Genomic DNA, 21878 nt, shown 5'->3' with positions numbered 1-21878 from the left:
GAGTGTGGTGAACTTAACACCTTTCTATCTTTATTTGTTGTTTTTCTTATTCGTAGCATGTTTTCCCCTTTTATACATTTAGCGGTGGTGAACTTAGACTTTGTGTAAGGGGAGCCATTCTATTTCCTTGAACTTAACAACTCTCTATGTCCTTATTTATCCACAAAGCTTTCAGATGATACTCACACCTCTGACTCCTTGGCCTGATCCTGACCCCATTCCTCATCACATATGGCTTGGGTTTTCGAATAGCCTAGACACATGAAGACAATTTCGAGATCCGATTCCCTCCCTCCCTCCCTCCCTCCCTCCCTCCCTCTCTTTTAGTTGCTAATAGAATAATGAACAATCGGTAAGACTAATATTATAGACCTCCTTCTCCTTAATCCTACTATGTATTATTCGACTTTTGTGCTACTACAGAAAAAAAATGTTGTAAACTTGTGAGTTGTGAGCAATATTCTCTAGGCAAGTTTTAGCCTGCTTATTCACAATAGGTGATGCATGTCAATCACCGTTTCACCCTTATATTTGATGTTAATGTCTTAGTGTATGTACAATTGGGGTTTTTCTCCGGTTGGTATTTGTATAGGAGTTGGTCGCTTCCTTTTTACATCACAGTTCATAGTACAACACACACATTTCCTTTCGAGTCTTATGTGAAATTCATTTTGAGCCGATACACCAAATCTGAAGTTAAATAATTCTAATAAAACTGAAAAGTTATTATAAATATATAAATAAGTGCCAATAATTTTTTAATCAATAAATGTTATCAAAGATTGATGTATCTACCTCTCCCAAGATTGGTAGGAATAGCATGTTCTAGAAGATGTGTTTTGCTGCAGCAGTTTCTAAATGGTAAATTGTATGGTTTCAAGTGCCCAAATTCATATGCAATAGTTTGCTAGCCAATTGCACATTGCAATTAAGTTTCTGGTTGTAACATCTTGGAACATTTGTTTAAAGGGAACAAAATCATCCATGTGTTTATTTTAATTAATGGAGATAATAGCAATGCACACACTTTCGCGAGACAATCGATCTAAAGCATAAAGTAAAAAATTACATTCAAGTGTTATTATCATTTGTAATGCAACGCACAATAAAGAGGTCAATGTTTGTGTACCATCTTTATTTTCTGCATCAGATATGATAACCCTTTTGTGTATAGGGTAGAATTACATTTTTTTATCAAAATACATTGCAAGCGAAGTAGGTTAAAATTATTTTGGCTATATTTTCCATCTATAAATTTTAAATGCAACCAATACAAATTTTAAAAGCCTGTGGCAACGCACGGGCAGTCTACTAGTGTGGAATAGAGTGGTGGTTGTGAAGACAAAAAGGGAGAAGATAGTCTCACATCAACTAGGCGTATCAACGAGTTATGGAGATGCCAATTAATAGATATCAATGTGAGTGAGTAGGGATTGCTATGCAACGGATGCACTAGAGCTATAAATATATGAAAGCTCAACAAAAGAAACTAAGTGGGTGTGCATCCAACTTGCTTGCTCACGAAGACCTAGGGCATTTTGAGGAAGCCCATCAGTGGAATGTACAAGCCAAGTTCTATAATGAAAAATTCCCGTTAGTATATGAAAGTGACAACATAGGAGACTCTCTATCATGAAGATCATGGTGCTACTTTGAAGCACAAGTGTGGAAAAAGGATAGTAACATTGTCCCTTCTCTCTTTTCTCTCTTTTATTTTATTTTATTTGGTGGGCTTCTTTGGCCTCTCTTTTTATTTGGGCTTCCTTGGCCTCTTTTATTTTTATAAAGTCTGAAGTCTCATCCCGACTTGTGGGGGAATCATAGTCTTCATCATCCTTTTCTCACTTGGGACAATGCTCTAATAATGAAGATCATCACACTTTTATTGATTTACAACTCAAGAATTACAACTCAATACTTAGAACAAAATATGACTCTACGTGAATGCCTTTAGCGGTGTACCGGGATATGCAGTGAACCAAGAGTGACATGTATGAAAAATTATGAAGGTGGCCTTGCCACAAATACGATGTCAACTACATGATCATGCAAAGAGCAATATGATAATGATGGGGCGTGTCATAATAAACGGAACAGTGGAAAATTGCATGGCAATATATCTCGGAATGGCTATGGAAATGCCATAACAGGTAGGTATGGTGGCTGTTTTGAGGAAGGTAAATGGTGGGTGCATGATACCGGCTAAAGTTGCGCGGCATAATAGAGGCTAGCAATGGTGGAAGGGTGAGAGTGCGTATAATCCATGGACTCACATTAGTCATAAAGAACTCATATACTTATTGTAGAAGTTTAGTTGCCCTCGAAGGAAAGTACTACTATGTATGCTCCTAGGGGAAGGGTTGGTAGGAGTTAACCATCGCGCGATCCCGACCTCCACACATAAGGAAGACAATTAAAAGAGCACCCTATGCAACAAACTTGTCACGCAACTTTTACCATACGTGCATGCTACGGGACTTGCCAACCTTAACACAAGTATTTCTCAATTTCATAATGACCCAACTAGCATGATTCTAACATTACCACCTTTATATCTCAAAAGAATTATCAAGCATCAAATTCATCATAGTGTTTAATGCACTTTCTATGATAGTTTTTATTATACCCAACTTGGATGCCCATCATATTAGGACCAATTTTATAATCGTAGCAAATACCATGCTGTTCTAAAAGACTCTCAAAATAATATAAGTGAAGCATGAGAGATCAATATTTTATACAAAATAAAGCCACTACTGTGCTCTAAAAAGATATAAGTGAAGCACTAGAGCAAAAAAAATGTCTAGCTCAAAAGATATAAGTGAAGCACACAGAGTATTCTAATAAATTCCGAATCATGTGTGTCTCTCGCAAAAGGTGTGTACAGCAAGGATGATTGTGTTAGGCTAAAAAGCAAAGACTCATATCATACAAGACGCTCCAAGAAAAACACATATCATGTGGCGAATAAAAATATAGCTCCAAGTAAAGTTACCGATAAACGAAGACGAAAGAGGGGATGCCTTCCGGGGCATCCCCAAGCTTAGGCTTTTGGTTGTCCTTGGATTATCTTGGGGTGCCATGGGCATACCCAAGTTTAGGCTCCTGCCACTCCTTATTCCATAGTCCATCAAATCTTTACCCAAAACTTAAAAACTTCACAACATAAAACTCAACAGGAAATCTCATGAGCTCTGTTAGTGCAAGAAAGAAAAACCACCACATAAGGTACTGTAATGAACTCATTATTTATTTATATTGGTGTTAAACCTACTGTATTCCAACTTCTCTATGGTTCATACCCCCGATACTAGCCATAGATGAATCAAAATAAGCAAACAACACGCGAAAAACAGAATCTGTCAAAAACAGAATAGTGTGTAGCAATCTGTAACTTTTGAATTACTTCTGAAACTCTAAACATCCTACCAAAATAGGAAGTCCTAGGAAATTTTTCTATTGATCTACGGAAAAAATAATAAACTCAAAATCACGTTTCCATGATTTATTAAAATTATTCTCGTGCACAGAAGTTTCTGTTTTTCAGCAGAATCAAATTAACTATCACCCAAGATGATCCTATAAGTTCTACTTGGCACAAACTCTAATTAAAACATAAAACCACATCTAAAAGAGTCTAGATGAATTATTTATTGAATAACATCAAGGAAAAATATTGGGTTATCTCCCAACAAGCGCTTTTCTTTAAAGCCTTTTAGCTAGGCATTGATAATTTTAATGATGCTCACATGAAAGACAAGAATTGAAGCGCAAAGAGAGCATCATGAAACATGTGACAAACACATCGAATTCTAACATACTTTCTATGCATAGGCATATTATAAGCAAACAAATTTGCAAGTCAAGCAAAAACTAGCATATGCAAGGAAGAAGAAAGAGACGATAGCAATCTCAACATGACGAGAGGTAACTTAGTAAGATAAAAATTTCTACGACCATATTTTCCTCTCTCATAATAATTACATGTAGGATCATAGGCAAATTCAACAAAACAGCTATCACATAACATATTATCATCATGATCCACATGCATGTGGAGTTGACACTCTTCCAAAATAGTGGGATCATCATTAACTAAAGTGATGACCTCTCCAAACCCACTTTTATCAAAAATACCATAAGATTGAACATTCTCCAAATATGTGGGATCTAAAGTTGACACTCTTCCAAACACACTTTCAATATTATTGAAAACACTATTATCAATCTCATATTCATCATGGGGCTTAAATAAATTTTCAAGATCATAAGAAGAGTCACCCCAATCATGATCATTGCAACAAGTAGTAGACATAGCAAAACTAGCATCCCCAAGCTTAGGGTTTTGGATATTATTAGCACAATTTACATCAAGATAATTTAAAATAAAATCATTTCAACCGTGCTTTTTATTCAAGGAGCTATCGTGAATCTCTTCATAAATTTCTTCATCACAATTTTTAGATTCATGAATTTCAAGCAAAACCTCATAAAGATAATATAGTGCACTCAAATCACTAGGATTTGGTTCATCATAATTGGATCTCTTAAAAAGATTGGCAAGCGGATGACAATCCATAGATCTTAGGTTCTCTGTTTAGCAATAAATAAACAACTATTCCAACCAAACGAGCAAACGAGCCAAGTAAGACATCAAAGCAAACGAAAAGACGAACAAAAGAAGGGCGAATAAAACAGCAAGGGTGAAGTGGGGGAGAGGAAAACGAGAGGCAAATGGCAAATAATGTAATGCGAGGGATAAGAGTTTGTGATGGGTACTTGGTATGTCTTGACTTGAGTGAAGACCTCCCCAGCAACGGCGCCAGAAATACTTCTTGCTACCTCTTGAGCACTATATTGGTTTTCCCTTGAAGAGGAAAGGGTGATGAAGCAAAGTAGCGTATGTATTTCCCTCAGTTTTTGAGAACCAAGGTATCAATCCAGTAGGAGGCTCCACAGAAGTCCCTCATACCTACACAAACAAACAAGAACCTCGCAACCAACGCGATAAAGGGGTTGTCAATCCCTTCACGGTAACTTGCGGAAGTGAGATCTGGTAGAGATAATAAGATAAGATAGATATTTTGGGTATTTTTATGATATAGATTGGAAAGTAAAGATTGCAAAATAAAGTAGATCGGAAACTTATATGATACCCGGAGGCCATAGGTTTCACTAGTGTCTTCTCTCAAGATAGCATAAGTATTACGGTGGGTGAACAAATTACTGTCGAGCAATTGATAGAAAAGTGCATAGTTATGAGATTATCTAGGCATGATCATGTATATAGGCATCACGTCCGCAACAAGTAGACCGAAACGATTCTGCATCTACTACTATTACTCCACACATCGACCGACTCTTGCCTGCATCTAGAGTATTAAGTTCATAAGAACAGAGTAACGCATTAAGCAAGATCACATGATGTAGAGGGATAAACTCAAGCAATATGATATAAACCCCATCTTTTTATCCTCGATGGCAACAATACAATACGTGCCTTGCTGCCCCTGCTGTCACTGCGAAAGGACACCGCAAGATTGAACCCAAAGCTAAGCACTTCTCCCATTGCAAGAAAGATCAATCTAGTAGGCCAAACCAAACTGATAATTCGAAGAGACTTGCAAAGATAACCAATCATACATAAAAGATTCAGAGGAGATTCAAATATTTCTCATAGATAAACTTGATCATAAACCCACAATTCATCGGATCTCGACAAACACACCGCAAAAGAGTTACATCGAATATATCTCTAAGAAGATCGAGGAGAACTTTGTATTGAGAATCAAAGAGAGATAAGAAGCCATCTAGCTAATAACTATGGACCCGGAGGTCTGTGGTAAACTACTCACAACTCATCGGAGAGGCCCTGGAGATGATATAGAGGCCCTCCATGGTCGATTCCCCCTCCGGTGGAGCACCGACGAAGGCTCCAAGATGGGATCTCGCGGATACAGAAGGTTGCGGCGGTGGAAATAGTTTTTCGTGGTGCTCCTGGATGTTTTCGAGGTACGTAGATATATATAGGCGAAGGAGGTAGGTCAGGGGAGCCATGAGGGGCCCATGAGGGTGGGGGCGCGCCCACCCCCCTAGGGCACGCCCTCCTACCTCGTGGCCGCCTCGGCTTCTTCTTGACGTCCACTCCAAGTCTCCTGGATTGCGTTTGTTCCAAAAAGATCACTCCCGAAGGTTTCATTCCATTTGGACTCCGTTTGATATTCCTTTTCTTCGAAACATTGAAATAGGCAAAAAAACAGCAATTTGGGCTGGGCCTCCGGTTAGTAGGTTAGTCCCATAAATGATATAAAAGTGTAAAGAAAAGCCCATAAACATCCAAAATGCGTAATATGATAGCATGGAACAATAAAAAATTATAGATACGTTGGAGACGTATCAAGCATCCCCAAGCTTAATTCCTGCTCATCCTCGAGTAGGTAAATGATAAAAACAGAATTTTTGATGTGGAATGCTACCTAGCATATTTCTCAATGTAATTTTCTTTATTGTGGCATGAATGTTAAGATCCAAATGTTTCAAGATGAAAGTTTATAAAACATAAAAATAGTAATACTTCAAGCATACTAACAAGTAATCATGTCTTATCAAAATAGCATAGCCAAAGAAAGCTCATCCCTACAAATCATATAGTTAGGCCATGCTTCATTTTCATCACACAAAATACTCCCATCATGCACAACCCCGGTTTCAGCCAAGCAATTGGTTCATACTTTTCCACGCGCTTCACCTTTTTCAACTCTCACGCAATACATGAGCGCAAGCCATGGACATAGCACTATATAAAGAATAGGGTGGTGGTTGTGAAGACAAAAAGGGAGAAGATACTCTCACATCAACTAGGCATATCAACGGCCTATGGAGATGCCCATTAATAGATATCAATGTGAGTGAGTAGGGATTGCATGCAACGGATGCACTAGAGCTATAAATATATGAAAGCTCAACAAAAGAAACTAAGTGGGTGTGCATCCAACTTGCTTGCTCACGAAGACCTAGGGCATTTTGAGGAAGCCCATCATTGGAATATACAAGCCAAGTTCTATAATGAAAAATTCCCACTAGTATATGGAAGTGACAACATAGGAGACTCTCTATCATGAATATCATGGTGCTACTTTGAAGCACAAGTGTGGAAAAAGGATAGTAACCTTGTCCCTTCTCTCTTTTCTCTCTTTTATTTTATTTTATTTGTTGGGCTTCTTTGGCCTCGTTTTTTATTTGGGCTTCTTTGGCCTCTTTTATTTTTATAAAGTCCAAAGTCTCATCCCGACTTGTGGGGGAATCATAGTCTTCATCATCCTTTTCTCACTTGGGAAATTGCTCTAATAATGAAGATCATCACACTTTTATTGATTTGCAACTCAAGAATTACAACTCAATACTTAGAACAAAATATGACTCTACGTGAATGCCTCCGGCGGTGTACCAGGATATGCAATGAACCAAGAGTGACATGTATGAAAAATTATGAAGGTGGCCTTGCCACAAATACGATGTCAACTACATGATCATGCAAAGAGAAATATGACAATGATGGGGCGTGTCATAATAAATGGAACAGTGCAAAGTTGCATGGCAATATATCTCGGAATGGCTATGGAAATTCCATAATAGGTAGGTATGGTGGCTGTTTTGAGGAAGGTAAATGGTGGGTGCATGATACCGACGGAAGTTGCGCGGCATAATAGAGGCTAGCAATGGTGGAAGGGTGAGAGTGCATATAATCCATGGACTCACATTACTCATAAAGAACTCATATACGTATTGCAAAAGTTTACTTGCCCTCGAAGCAAAGTACTACTACGCATGCTCCTAGGGGAAGGGTTGGTAGGAGTTAACCATCTCGCGATCCCGACCTCCACACATAAGGAAGACAATTAAAAGAGCACCCTATGCAACAAATTTGTCACACAACTTTTACCATACGTGCATGCTACGGGACTTGCCAACCTTAACACAAGTATTTCTAAATTTCATAATGACCCAACTAGCATGACTCTAACATTACCACCTTTATATTTCAAACCAATTATCAAGCATCAAATTGATCATAGTGTTTAATGCACTTTCTATGATAGTTTTTATTATACCCAACTTGGATGCCCATCATATTAGGACCAATTTTATAACCATAGAAAATACCATGTTGTTCTAAAAGACTCTCAAAATAATATAAGTGAAGCATGAGAGATCAATAGTTTATACAAAATAAAGCCACCACCATGCTCTAAAAAGATATAAGTGAATCACATAGAGTATTCTAATAAATTCCGAATCATGTGTGTCTCTCCCAAAAGGTGTGTACAACAAGGATGATTGTGGTAGGCTAAAAATCAAAGACTCATATCATACAAGATGCTCCAAGAAAAACACATATCATGTGGTGAATAAAAATATAGCTCCAAGTAAAATACCGATAAATGAAGACGAAAGAGGGGATGCCTTCCGGGGCATCCCCAAGCTTAGGCTTTTGGTTGTCCTTGGATTATCTTGGGGTGCCATGGGCATCCCCAAGCTTAGGCTCTTGCCACTCCTTTTTCCAAAGTCCATCAAATCTTTACCCAAACTTGAAAACTCACAACACAAAACTCAACAGGTAATCTCATGAGCTCCGTTAGTGCAAGAAAGAAAACCACCACATAAGGTACTGTAATGAACTTATTCTTTATTTATATTGGTGTTAAACCTACTGTATTCCAACTTCTCTATGGTTCATACCCCCCGATACTAGCCATAGATGCATCAAAATAAGCAAACAACACGCGAAAAACAGAATCTGTCAAAAACAGAATAGTCTGTAGCAATTTGTAACTTTCGAATTACTTCTGAAACTCTAAACATCTTACCAAAATAGTAAGTCCTAGGAAATTTGTCTATTGATCTACTGAAAAAAGAATCAACTCAAAAGCACGTTTCTGTGATTTATTAAAATTATTCTCGTGCGCGCAGAAGTTTCTGTTTTTCAGCAGAATCAAATTAACTATCACCCAAGATGATCCTATAGGTTCTACTTGGCACAAACACTAATTAAAATATAAAACCACATCTAAACAGAGTCTAGGTGAATTATTTATTGAATAACATCAAGGAAAAATATTGGGTTATCTCCCAACAAGCGCTTTTTTAAAGCCTTTTAGCTAGGCATTGATAATTTTAATGATGCTCACATGAAAGACAAGAATTGAAGCGCAAAGAGAGCATCATGAAACATGTGACAAACACATCGAATTCTAACATACTTTCTATGCATAGTCATATTATAAACAAATAAATTTGCAAGTCAAGCAAAAACTAGCATATGCAAGGAAGAAGAAAGAGACGGTAGCAATCTCAACATGATGAGAGGTAACTTAGTAAGATAAAAAATTCTACGACCATATTTTCCTCTCTCATAATAATTACATGTAGGATCATAGGCAAATTCAACAAAACAACTATCACATAACATATTCTCATCACGATCCACATGCATGTGGAGTTGACACTCTTCCAAAATAGTGGGATCATCATTAACTAAAGTGATGACCTCTCCAAACCCACTTTTATCAAAAATACCATAAGATTGAACATTCTCCAAATATGTGGGATCTAAAGTTGACACTCTTCCAAACACACTTTCAATATTATTGAAAACGCTATTATCAATCTCATATTCATCATGGGGCTTAAATAAATTTTCAAGATCATAAGAAGAGTCACCCCAATCATGATCATTGCAACAAGTAGTAGACATAGCAAAACTAGCATCTCCAAGCTTAGGGTTTTGGATATTATTAGCACAATTGACATCAAGAGAATTTAAAATAAAATCATTGCAATCATGCTTTTTATTCAAGGAGCTATCGTGAATCTCTTCATAAATTTCTTCATCACAATTTTCAGATTCACGAATTTTAAGCAAAACCTCATAAAGATAATATAGTGCACTCAAATCACTAGGATTTGGTTCATCATAATTGGATCTCTTAAAAAGATTAGCAAGCGGATGAGGATCCATAGATCTTAGGTTCTCTGTTTAGCAATAAATAAACAACTATTCCAACCAAACGAGCAAACGAGCCAAGTAAGACATCAAAGCAAACGAAAAGACGAACAGAAGAAGGACAAATAAAACGTCAAGGGTGAAGTGGGGGAGAGGAAAACGAAAGGCAAATGGCAAATAATGTGATGCGAGGGATAAGAGTTTGTGATGGGTACTTGGTATGTCTTGACTTGAGCGAAGACCTCCCCGGCAACGGCGCCAGAAATCCTTCTTGCTACCTATTGAGCACTGAGTTGGTTTTTCCTTGAAGAGGAAAGGGTGATGCAGCAAAGTAGCGTAAGTATTTCCCTCGGTTTTTGAGAACCAAGGTATCAATCCAGTAGGAGGCTCCACAAAAGTCCCTCGTACCTACACAAACAAACAAGAACCTCGCAACTAACGCAATAACGGGGTTGTCAATCCCTTCACGGTAACTTGCAATAGTGAGATCTGATAGAGATAATAAGATAAGATAGATATTTTTAATATTTTTATGATATAGATTGGAAAGTAAAGATTGCAAAATAAAGTAGATCGAAAACTTATATGATAAAAGATAGACCCGGGGGACATAGGTTTCACTAGTGGCTTCTTTCAAGATAGCATAAGTATTACGGTGGGTGAACAAATTACTGTCGAGAAATTGATAATCCCACGCAAGAGTGCTCCCCCTTTTTTTACACTATTTCTTCCAAAAAAAATCGCAAGTGGTCCGGCCCGTTATTGTACACGCTTCACACGAGAGTTTCTACCATATTGCTTTATGCGAGATATAGTCGCCGCGGTCAAACTGTCGGGCATTCCAACTGGAGAGGAATGAGCTAAGTTGGCTCAGCACATTTAAGTTGTTCGGTTTTTGGAACCTTCAAGAAATTTCTGGTCTGACTTTTACTAGTTTCTCTTTTTTCACGTGGTTTCTTTTACTGGTTTCCTTCGGGGTTTTTAATTTATTTTGTCTTTTTGGTTTTATATTATATATTTCTATTTTTTAAAATCACAAATTTTAAAAATGTTTCCGTTCTTTCGATTTTTTCATAAATTCATTTTTTTTGCAAATTCTAAAATAAAAATTGTGTTTCAGAAAATTGATTGAGAAATTTTCAAAATTTGTTCATGTTTTCAAAAAAGTTCAAAAAAATGTTTCATAATTTGTTAGGAAATATTCACATTTTATAAAAATGTTCCCGAATTTAGAAAAATCTCCAGGTTCATCAAAAGTTATTCCCATTGTAAAAAGATATTCACTTTCATAAATATAAGTTCATATTTTCAAAATCTGTTTGAAAAAAACTAACAACCGACTGGTACTGTGACTGCGTCGGCTGCTACAGTACACACCGACTAGCTACAGTGTACGATCGCTACAGTGCATTTTCCGGTCGTTCTTTCTTCTGGTTGGGCGGCCTAGGTAATGACACTCTATGCGTCCGCGCGACCTGTTGACACACAAAGCGTCACATAAGAGCTCCCCCAGCCAAACCCATCTCCCTGATTCTCTCTCCCTCTCTCTCTCTATGTGTGTGTGTGCGCGCGCGCTCGCTAAATCATCTCGTTCTCTCACGCTAAAAACAGTCGTTTCCACTATGTGTAGTGGTGACGTAGGATAAAGTATCAAGGGTGAAGACGGTTAGCCGAATTAGGTGAATCCACTCCTCACAATCTCTCTCCTCCCTCTCGCGTCTCTCACATGGAATCAACCGCGCGGCGGAGGAGTCAGCCTGTGAGAGTGTTCTGTGCGCAGGAGTAGTGTGCGCGGTATGCGTGCATGACTCTGCTCCTGGGTTGGCTGCGCGAGGGTGCACGGCAACACTGCCTCTCCCGTCTATTATTTTTCTTTGTTTTTATTTGTACTCTCTTGGCTTTTATTTACTCTATATATTAGTTTTGACCCAAGTTGGAATTTATAAGTTTGACTAAATTTATAGAAAATAATATAAACTTTCATGATAACAATTATATATGATGCAAAATATTTATTGATATTGTGATGTTGATGATTTTTTTGTATAAACTTGATCAATGTTTACGGAGTTTGACTTGAGAGAAAGCGGTTGTAAAAAAAATCGATCAATGCAGCTAATCTGTCTTTTTTTTTATGTATGCAGCTAATCTGTCTTCTCTGTACAGTGTTGCGGAAGTTTCACGGTAATAAACACGGAGCAGCGAACCGGAGCAGGCCTTCAAAGGTATCTGGTGGACTCGACCGGCGCGGCCCGGCCCAGCCTGGCCTATCTGAGTGCTGTCTTCACTCCCTCGTTGGGAGGGCTAAGCTGGTACTGATTCCCCCTCCACCTATCTGCCCCCGCCGCCGCCACGCCCACCGCCGACGACGATGGCAACTACTGCCTCACCCTCCACCACGACCACCCCCCGGTCCTTCCTCTCGTCGCCTTCCTCCTCACTCAGGCACCCAACTTCTTCCCCTCTCGGTACCGCACCGCGCGTTTCGGTAGCTCGACGAGTCACTCTCCTGACGTGCTTGCAGGGCATCGAAGTCGAACCACCTCCGGACGACGAGAAGGCTGCCCGTTAATGTACGCTGCGCCAGTAGCTCTCCGGCCGCCGATACATGTACTGTTCCTTCTCTCCAACACTTAGCTGCCTTCAAATACATCCAGATTTCAACCTAGTAGTGGTTTACTGAAATATTATGCTTTCTTGGTGAAGCTTACACGACTAAGGTTTCGCGGAATGCCAACATAGCCAAGCTCCAAGCAGGCTATTTGTTTCCGGAGGTATCATTGCGTTGTTGTTCTTTTATTTTGTTCTTGTTCATACTGTCGTATTAGGGATTTGGGTTTTGATAGTGATAATCTCTCAACTTCCATCCAGATTGCCAGAAGAAGGGCAGCTCATCTGCTGAAGCATCCTGACGCCAAAATTATAAGTCTGGGAATAGGTGACACTACTGAGCCCATCCCGGAGGTCATAACAAATGCCATGGCAGAGGTATCTCATCGTTCCTAAAAACAAGAAATTGCTAGCGTTAGACCTTGTTTATCTCAGGAAGTAAAAAAGAAGACAAAATCTAATTTCTTTGAAACATGTTTGTAGATGTAATGCATGGTGTGTTTTTTCTTGGCAAAATGTTCATGCTCATGTTTATGTTTTTCCTTGGTAAAGGGTGGCTACTCAAATATGCGACACAGTACACATCTTTGCAGGGAGTAGACTAAAAAAGTTCATGTTTTCATTCTGTGTTGCATAATCCCTCTTTCACAATCCAATATTGTTCTTTGACGGTTCTACATATAAACGCAGAGAGCACATGCTTTATCCACAGTGGATGGCTACAGTGGTTATGGAGCTGAACAAGGTGAAAAGGTAATATTGCTTCTTACTTCACTAATGGAAAAAATATGTTAATTATTTAGATTGTTTATGTGAACATAGTATCATTAGATTGGTCTGGAAAAATATTTGTAACATATTATTATGAAAGGTAGTGGTCGAAGTTTCATGTTGGAGGAGACTGTGCACATATGGCCATAAATAAAATGGCATCTGTTTCTGTTTACTAATGCGCAACCTTTTTCTGTTAATCCATCAATAGACATCATTAGATGGCTAAGAAAGTGTGTGTAACTGTTTTCCACATATGCTTGTAAAAGTGGTCTAGTCCGATCGCAGATTATTTGACTAGGAAAGATGGTATGCTAACCCATGACCAACATCTGATGACATCTGAAGCTGTGGCCATTTAGTTATGGCTTTTGAATTGTTAATTCCATGCTTTAGATTTTCTGTCTGGAGAGATCCAGAATCTCTTAATGGGCTGATACTTAATTTTCTTTTACTGGCTTATCCAAATACTTGTGTGACTCTTGATTTTGTCTACAATGAGTTTAAAGTTTATCTTCTCAATTATATGTTTCGCTATTTTTTGACATACTCTGTCCTCAAATGTCGTTTTCATCATTAAAAATGGTGCATTAATTGTTTCTGCAGAAACTAAGGGCAGCAATTGCTGCAACCTACTATGCGGATCTTGGTATCGACGAAACTGATATATTTGTCTCTGATGGTGCCAAATGTGACATTTCTCGCCTACAGGTTCAGAATGCCTCTTCTCTCCCTTTAGTCTACTGTTCATGTTACATTGTCGCTCATAACTTTTATGCTTCAAAATTTCAGGTTCTTTTTGGATCTAAAGTGAAGATTGCAGTTCAAGACCCATCATATCCCGTAATAAAATTCTGCAATGATATTAAACTTCAGTTGTTTTTCCCTTATTTATTTGTGATTCCCAAACCTAAGTGATGTTTGTGGTGATATAATTGCTACTTTTCTTTGTTATTGTTAGAGTACGTAATGGGCCTAATGGGCCCATTAGTCTTAGGGTTAATTAGAGATAAGGGTCGTTTGCTTAGGGGTCAAGTAAGTCTTGCTTGAGAGTCAAGTAAACCTCTCTATATAAAGAGAGGAGATGTATCAATCTAATCAAGCAAGAATTAAGAAGGAAATCCCTTCCCTCTTGCCTGGCCGTGGGCAAAAAGGCCCCCGGCCGGCCTTCTCGCGCCCTCCTTCTAGCAGCGCCATAACAATTTGGTATCAGCTAGCTCCGGTTCGATCATGTCTTCACCGCCGCCAAGCCCGTTTCTTCCGCTGCCGGTCACCTTGTCGCCTCCGGCGACCACCACGACCGTCGCCCCGCTCCTGCCCGCGCCGGGATCCTCTGTCGCGCCCGCCCCCGCCATCCTCACCTGGGAGGAGGTGTCCGGGGTGCTGCGGGACCTAACCCAGGCGGTCCAGGAGATCCACTTGTTCTTGGCCGGGTCCTACAGGCCGCACCCGGTTGTGCCGCCCATCGCCGCCGCCGCGCCGCCGTGGCAGCCGCCGCACCAGGCGGCCTTCGCCGCGCTCGCCAGGCCGCTGCAGCTGCCATGTATCGCCACCATCGCCCAGCCCTGGCTGCAGTGGCAGCCGCCGCTCCTGGCGGCCTCCACCACGCCCGGCGCTCCGACGCAGCAGCCGTTGCCGCTGCCCGGCGTGACAGCGCAGCAGCCGCTGCAGCTGCAGCAGCCACCGCCAGTCAGCTCCGCCGCCCAGTATGGAATGCCCTACGACGGGAGTGCGACGACCTCGTTCCCATCAGCGCCGCCGCCATCCCAAGGCGTCCACATCCAGCAGATCAAGTCCCTGCCGTCGCCGTCACCGCTTCCGTCTTGGATCGCTACCCGCCATGTGTCGGCGGCGGTGAGGCTGCAGGCTGCTGCGCGAGGCCTCCTAGCGCGTCGGCGTGTGCGGGAGATGCGTGGTCTGCAGCTGCCGCTCCTCCAAGTTGCCCTTCGCTGCGCAAAGGACCTCGATCTCGTCCGCTGCGTCGGGGATCTTGGGCATGTGGTTTCCCCCACGGGCGGCCGGCATGCTGTTTTCCCCGCGGGCAGCGACCTCAAAGTCTGCGACATCGGCGGTTGGGGGGGCGCACCCCTCGTCATTCTCCATCACAAGCCCTCCACTCTGTGCAGACCAACAGCCATACACATGCACTCCTTTTGTCCAGGTGGTGTCCATGGGATCCAGGTGGCTGTACATGTGCACATCCAAAATAAAGCGTCCTAGTCTATTTCAGGTTGAGAATAATAAAACAAGCCGAGATGTAAAAGGCTTGTTTTTAGGTGTTAGGTTTGTGTTGCGTCGAGTCATGGTTATAAGTTGGTTAGGCTGCAGCTCGAGGACAAGCTGCATGTCCAGGTGGGGTGTAGTGTTAGAGTACGTAATGGGCCTAATGGGCCCATTAGTCTTAGGGTTAATTAGAGATAAGGGTCGTTTGCTTAGGGGTCAAGTAAGTCTTGCTTGAGAGTCAAGTAAACCTCTCTATATAAAGAGAGGAGATGTATCAATCTAATCAAGCAAGAATTAAGAAGGAAATCCCTTCCCTCTTGCCTGGCCGTGGGCAAAAAGGCCCCCGGCCGGCCTTCTCGCGCCCTCCTTCTAGCAGCGCCATAACAGTTATCATCCTATTATTATGATAAATTATTACTTTTTTGTACTATTGTATATGTTGCAAAATTAATATGATACATCCATTTAAACAGGCATATGTTGATTCAAGTGTTATCATGGGGCAAACTGACTTATATCAGCAGGATGTTCAGAAGTATGGAAATATTGAATACATGAGATGCAGTCCAGAAAATGGATTTTTCCCTGATCTTTCCAAGGTCCCACGGACAGATATCATATTCTTTTGTTCACCCAACAATCCTACTGGTGCTGCTGCATCTAGGGACCAGCTAACACGGTTGGTCAAATTTGCAAAGGACAATGGGTCCATAATAGTCTATGATTCTGCTTATGCCATGTACATATCAGATGACAGCCCAAAATCCATCTTTGAAATTCCTGGGGCGAAGGAGGTAGGCTCTATGTTTCTAGATTTAGCTTAGTATTTTATGGAAATTTTAAGAATTTTACCGACATGTTCGGTCCAGTTTTCTGAGGACTACTAACAAATTGTTTCCATCAAATATGTCAAGCTGGACCTGTGTCATTATGGTTTGTTGATGTGTAGGTTGCCCTCGAAACAGCATCTTTCTCTAAATATGCTGGGTTCACTGGTGTCCGACTGGGTTGGACTGTGGTCCCTAAGGAGCTCCTTTTCTCTGATGGTCATCCAGTTGCTAAAGATTTCAACCGCATAGTCTGCACTTCCTTCAATGGCGCATCGACCATCTCTCAGGCCGGTGGTTTAGGCTGCCTCTCTCCAGAGGGTCTAAAGGTAGGGGTTCAGTGCTTTGAAATCTTTATTGTATAGCTTCTTTGTGCACTGCTGCTTCTCATCCCATGTCCACCATGCAGGCTATGCAAGACGTTGTCGGATTCTACAAGGAGAACACCAAAATCATTGTCGACACGTTTGAGTCGCTCGGATTCAACGTCTACGGTGCCAAGAATGCCCCCTATGTGTGGGTGCACTTCTCTGGCCGCAATTCCTGGGATGTCTTTGCCGAGATCCTTGAGAAGGCAAACGTGGTCACTACTCCCGGCAGTGGATTTGGGCCCGGTGGTGAGGGCTTTGTGAGGGTCAGTGCATTTGGGCACAGAGAGAACATTATTGAAGCTGCGAGAAGACTGAAGCAGCTATACAAATGAGCATCGGTTTAGCAGATGGCCGCCTCTGTCACTGGGGAGCCAGGCAATAAGAACCCAGCAGCATTTGGAGCACGAGATTTGCTTCTCGGCTGCTGGGAAACGTTAGAACAGAGACAGGGTGTTGTTTTTGCTCCATTCGTAACCATTTGATACTGGAAATTTGCTTGTTCAATTGCTGCGGAGTCTATCATGGTGTATTTGTCTCACATCTGCTCGTTGACGGCCTTATGCTTTTTGCTACGATGGTGTGCGCCTCCCCTTTCTACAGTCACACTCATGTCACTTGCAATTGAGGTCTACGGTAGACCCAAGTGCAAGCACCGGCGTATGAAATTTTGAGTTTAGACCGATCCATTGCTTGCTCCAGTGTGCAAACTCTCAAAGGCGAGTTTGGAGCGATACACTGGAGAGAGCCTAATATGCAACTCCCTCGGTCCTAAAATGTAAGACCATTTTTGACACTATGATAATAATGTCAAAATGGTCTTACAATTTGGGACAAAGGGAGTACACTTTTTTCCATGTGATAAAAAAGGATTGTGTTCCACTACAAGGAACGCAACGACCAACATCCAAGTATAGTATCCAGCAGTTCGAAAAAAAAAAACTGTAGCATCAGTGTGCACAACAAAAACTAAAAAGAAGTTATACCACATGCACCGCTAACAGCAGAGCAAAAACTAAAAAGGACCATCATAAGCTAAGGCCAAGGCTCATCAATTTCCAGTTGTCTCTTTTATAATTTCACCTAGTCTTCTTCCATGTCTGCTCCTTCTGTTGCATCACCTGTTTCTTCATCACCATCACAGCTCCACCTAGTAGAGTTCTGACCAAATTGAGAGGTCCACCTCCTTCATTTTCCCCAGTCCCATCAGTATGTTGTGCCAAAGCCTCCTCTCGAAGCATCATCCTGTCAGTAGGGTTTTGCAGGCCTGCCCAATATTGTCAAAAGCAACAAGCATAAGAACATATGAATCCAACAAGGGCTCACAAGCTTTTTATCGAAACAAGCTCGATTACAAATCTTCCATATAGCTCAGCATAACAATTTGAATATTACGCCGACTACTACCAATAAATTTAGCAATACAGTCAAAATAGTGGGAGAAAAAAGTCAGGACTAGTTTGAGCACAAACAAATTTTGCAGCAGAGCACTGGAAGAACAGATGATGGATACTCTCAGATTCAGGACAGAATTGATAGACAGGGTTCCCTGTCCATTTTCCTTTTATCCTATTGTCTTAATAGGATGCATGCTGGATTGAAATCAGCTTCTTTACTTTGGCATGTGAAATGCAGTTACAATACTCTAGCATCTAGCACAGTTGACTGCCTAGAGCATAGTGAAGAGAATTCATTGGGGCATGAGCACTAATAACTCACAGCGTCGAGGGAAGCAAATCGTTGACTCAGACATCACGAATTTTGTAACTGAACTCGAAGTTAACTTGAGCTCCTGACCATGTGATGGCAATGGCATAGGATACTGAAACTGAACACCGACCAGATCCATGGCGGCACCACACAACACATGGAGCCAAAAGTTACGGGGTCCTCCAAGTATGCAGAACTCTGCTAAGAGATGCAGAACTCTGGTACTACCAGGAGAAGATAACCGAATTACCCTATGAAAATGAACCAGACAAGTCTTGAGTGATTGTAGCATAGTCAAGACAAACTTGCTACACTAGGTCCAAAGCATAGTCAAAAACTGACAATCCCCTTGGCGAATCTGCTGATGGACTAGAAACTGAAAAACGTAACAGTACAACAAGAAGAAGAGACGCGCTTTACATAAACAGGGCATTTGCATTGGCAATAGCTGAACATACCATATCTCATGACAAAGAAATGACTAAATTTGGTTAGAACTGACAGCTCACATCAACTCTCAATTGGTTTAGAACTTCAAAGTACGCAAAAACTGATGTATTGCATACCAGCCATACTAAGTGCTTCAAAACTAAATTGATGAAGCTGAAGCTAGGACACATCAGGCAGGTACAGTTTCGAGAAATTCCAGCCAACTCATATATGACAAAAAACCGGATATCCTCCTACCCAACTACCACCAATGGCAATGCAAATAGGAAAGCAAAATAATTGGCTCAGAGGGACGACCATATCCTACTGAAGAACCAATAAGCACATGACAAATATCTTTTAGGGAAGTGAAATGCACACTTGCGACAAATGAAAATGCTAAATAGGAAACCCATAGAGCTATTCAGAAGTGAGCAGTTAGCTGAGTACCCATCTCTAACTCCATTTCTAGAAGCAGAAGACATAGATTGTGCCATCAACAACATAACTTCATTCTCTAACATTTCACAGTACAACATAGATATCCGTCCCGTGATACCAAAACCAAATTTCCTTGTTACCCTGAGTCTACAAAAAGAAGAATTATAGGATTTTGATCCAAGAGAATCTAGAACGAACGAACAAAATAAACGTGGAAGTAGTGTACTATAGTTATCATGTAGTAGTCTTGACGGCCTTGAACGCTGGGTGGAGCAACCCGTAATCATCCTTCATATCAAGAGGGTCACTGGTCTCATTCCTGATCCTCTTGATCCTCCTGCTCGCAAGAGACTTGTGCTCAAAACCATACATGTGCAACACCTGGTTATCCCCGAAATTGAAGGCACGGTCCATCTGCTTGAGGCACCGCTCAACAGGGTAATCCCCAAACTTGGAGCATGGCTTGCACCCGACAAAGTGAGTGACCAGTGGCCACCGATGATCGCCGAGCCCTGGCTGGTAATTCTCAAGCATCTCCTCGTACCTGTCCACCAAGATCCCCCAATAGCCATGGAGATAGTAGCCATTCTCGAGATAAACCTTGTTACCCCATTTCTCACGCTGGGTAGCGAGGATATACACCATGGCGGACTGATCGTCGGCTTCAAAGACCGGCCGGTCCTTGAGGTACTTGGTGAGCACCTTTCCAGCCTCAATACGGACAGGGCCCTTCGGCCCCATGGGAGCCCAGGTATCGAGGTAATCAAGCGACCATTGGCAGTTACGCAGCAAGAAGCTGCCGGTGTTGAGGCCAATCCAGTTCTTGTCGTCGTAGACCATCTCGTCCCAGCCGTGCAGGATGAAGTTGTAGGGGCCGTAGCGCTCCCACGGCAGCTCGAAGGCCATGTCGGTGAACATGGCGTCGGAGTCCATCCACCAGAAGAACTCGACCTCCGGGTGCGCGAGGAGGAGGGCGCGGAGGAGCGGGAGCTTGGCCCAGAAGCCGGCGAGCTCGGCGTCGAGCAGCGCCATGTTGTAGAAGATCTCGAGGCCGTGGATGCGGCAGTAGTCGATCTTGTTCTTGATGGACTTGAGGAGGTAGTGGTCGCCGACGGGGTTCTCGCAGGGCTTGGGTGAGGACCCCGTGACGAGCATGACCCGCGGCTTGACGTCGTTGAGGAAGGGCGGGGTCTCCGGGTGGCGGCGGTTCCAGGCGGCCCGCTGCTCGTCCCAGTCGGAGATCTTGGGGCCGAGCGTGTAGGGCGGGTCCCGGAGCGACCTGGGCTGCGGCTCCGGCTCGTCGTCCCGGGCGGCGGCCTTCCCCGCGGCCTGGGCGGCTTGGGCTTGGGCGTCGGAGGCCTTGGAGCGGGCGTCGTGGTGCTCGGAGAGCGCGCGCTGCGGGTGGGAGATGAAGCGGTGGCGCAGCTCGGTGAGGTCCTGCTGCGGCGTGCCGAACTTGCCCGCCCCGACGGTGCCGCGGAGCACGAGGATGGTGAGCATGAGGCAGACGATGGTGAGCTTGGCGTTCCGGGTGAAGCGCTGGATCTCCCGCATCCGGCGCTCCCCCAGCACCCGCTCCGCCACCCACATTTCTCCCCCGCCCCTCGGATCGAGCACCCAGCCGATTCGAACGGAAACACAGAAATGCAGACGGCCCTAGAGTCTAGATCGACGCCGCGGCCGAGCAATGCGGCGGCGGTGCGGGACGGGGACGAGGACGGGGAGGAAGAGGAGGAGGAGGAGGTTTAGAAGTGCGGAAGGGAAGGGGAATTAATAAGGATGGGGGCGAGTGGGAGTGCACGTTGAGGGGGAGCGGATTGCGGTGGGTGTCTGGAGGTGGAGGAAATCTGGAGACGGGATCGAAATCCGCCGCGGATTCTCGCCTTGGGGGAGGAGGAAGAAGGCCAAGAGCAGAGGAAGGAAGGAAGGAAGGAATGGCAGCAGGACGCGGAGACGCGCCCGATGCTTCTACTCCTTTTTCTTTTTTTTCTCCCGTGTCGCCTCGCCCGGTAAGTAATACGAGTAATTTATTATTCCTTGGTATAATAAATTCTCGTTGGTTGGTTTGATTTGTTGATGCGGGCGTCGCGAGGTGATAGACAGGTCAATGACGGATGGGTCCTGGCGGGACGTGGGGGACGGAAGGGTGGCCGTTGTTTCAGTGGGCTGTTCCGCACGGTTAATCGTTCGTATACTAGCAGTACAAGTTTCTGTCCTGGCCGTGTGGGTGCGACCGGGTCGGGGTTGCTGGCTGGCTCTACGGGTAACCGGGTTTGCCCGTTGCTGCTAATGCATTTCTACTTCGATAAGTAGCTGCTCGTTACGGATAAAAGCCATGGAAATGCTGCTTTTGTAGCCAAAAATCCATATTGACTGCAACGTTATTTTTTTTTTCTTTTTTTTTTGCGAGAAAATTTTCGATCTATTCATCTTCAATCATGACAGTACAACGAATACCAGAAATAATAGAAATTACATCCAGATCCGTAGACTACC

The 21878-nt window shown here is 42.7% G+C and overlaps 2 protein-coding genes across 2 annotated transcripts; one reads left to right on the top strand and one right to left on the bottom strand.

Annotated features, from left to right (window-relative positions):
- Positions 1-12241: 12241 nt before the first annotated feature.
- On the top strand, positions 12242-17377 carry LOC123092398 (probable LL-diaminopimelate aminotransferase, chloroplastic). The gene is made up of 10 exons (XM_044514171.1): positions 12242-12448; positions 12528-12613; positions 12710-12777; positions 12875-12991; positions 13304-13366; positions 13991-14095; positions 14177-14227; positions 16081-16401; positions 16557-16763; positions 16844-17377. Exons 1-10 carry the CDS (start codon positions 12375-12377, stop codon positions 17135-17137), a joined length of 1386 nt encoding a protein of 461 aa, XP_044370106.1. The 5' UTR covers positions 12242-12374; the 3' UTR covers positions 17138-17377.
- Positions 17378-19429: 2052 nt separating this feature from the next.
- Positions 19430-21363, bottom strand: LOC123092400 (probable xyloglucan 6-xylosyltransferase 1). The gene has a single exon (XM_044514172.1). The coding sequence runs from the start codon at positions 20970-20972 to the stop codon at positions 19617-19619; it is 1356 nt and encodes a 451-aa protein (XP_044370107.1). The 5' UTR covers positions 20973-21363; the 3' UTR covers positions 19430-19616.
- Positions 21364-21878: the final 515 nt, after the last annotated feature.

Source organism: Triticum aestivum, chromosome 4B (genome assembly GCF_018294505.1).
Source record: "Triticum aestivum cultivar Chinese Spring chromosome 4B, IWGSC CS RefSeq v2.1, whole genome shotgun sequence".
Classification (NCBI taxonomy): Eukaryota; Viridiplantae; Streptophyta; class Magnoliopsida; order Poales; family Poaceae; genus Triticum; species Triticum aestivum.
This window is presented reverse-complemented; position numbering and strand designations above follow the sequence as displayed.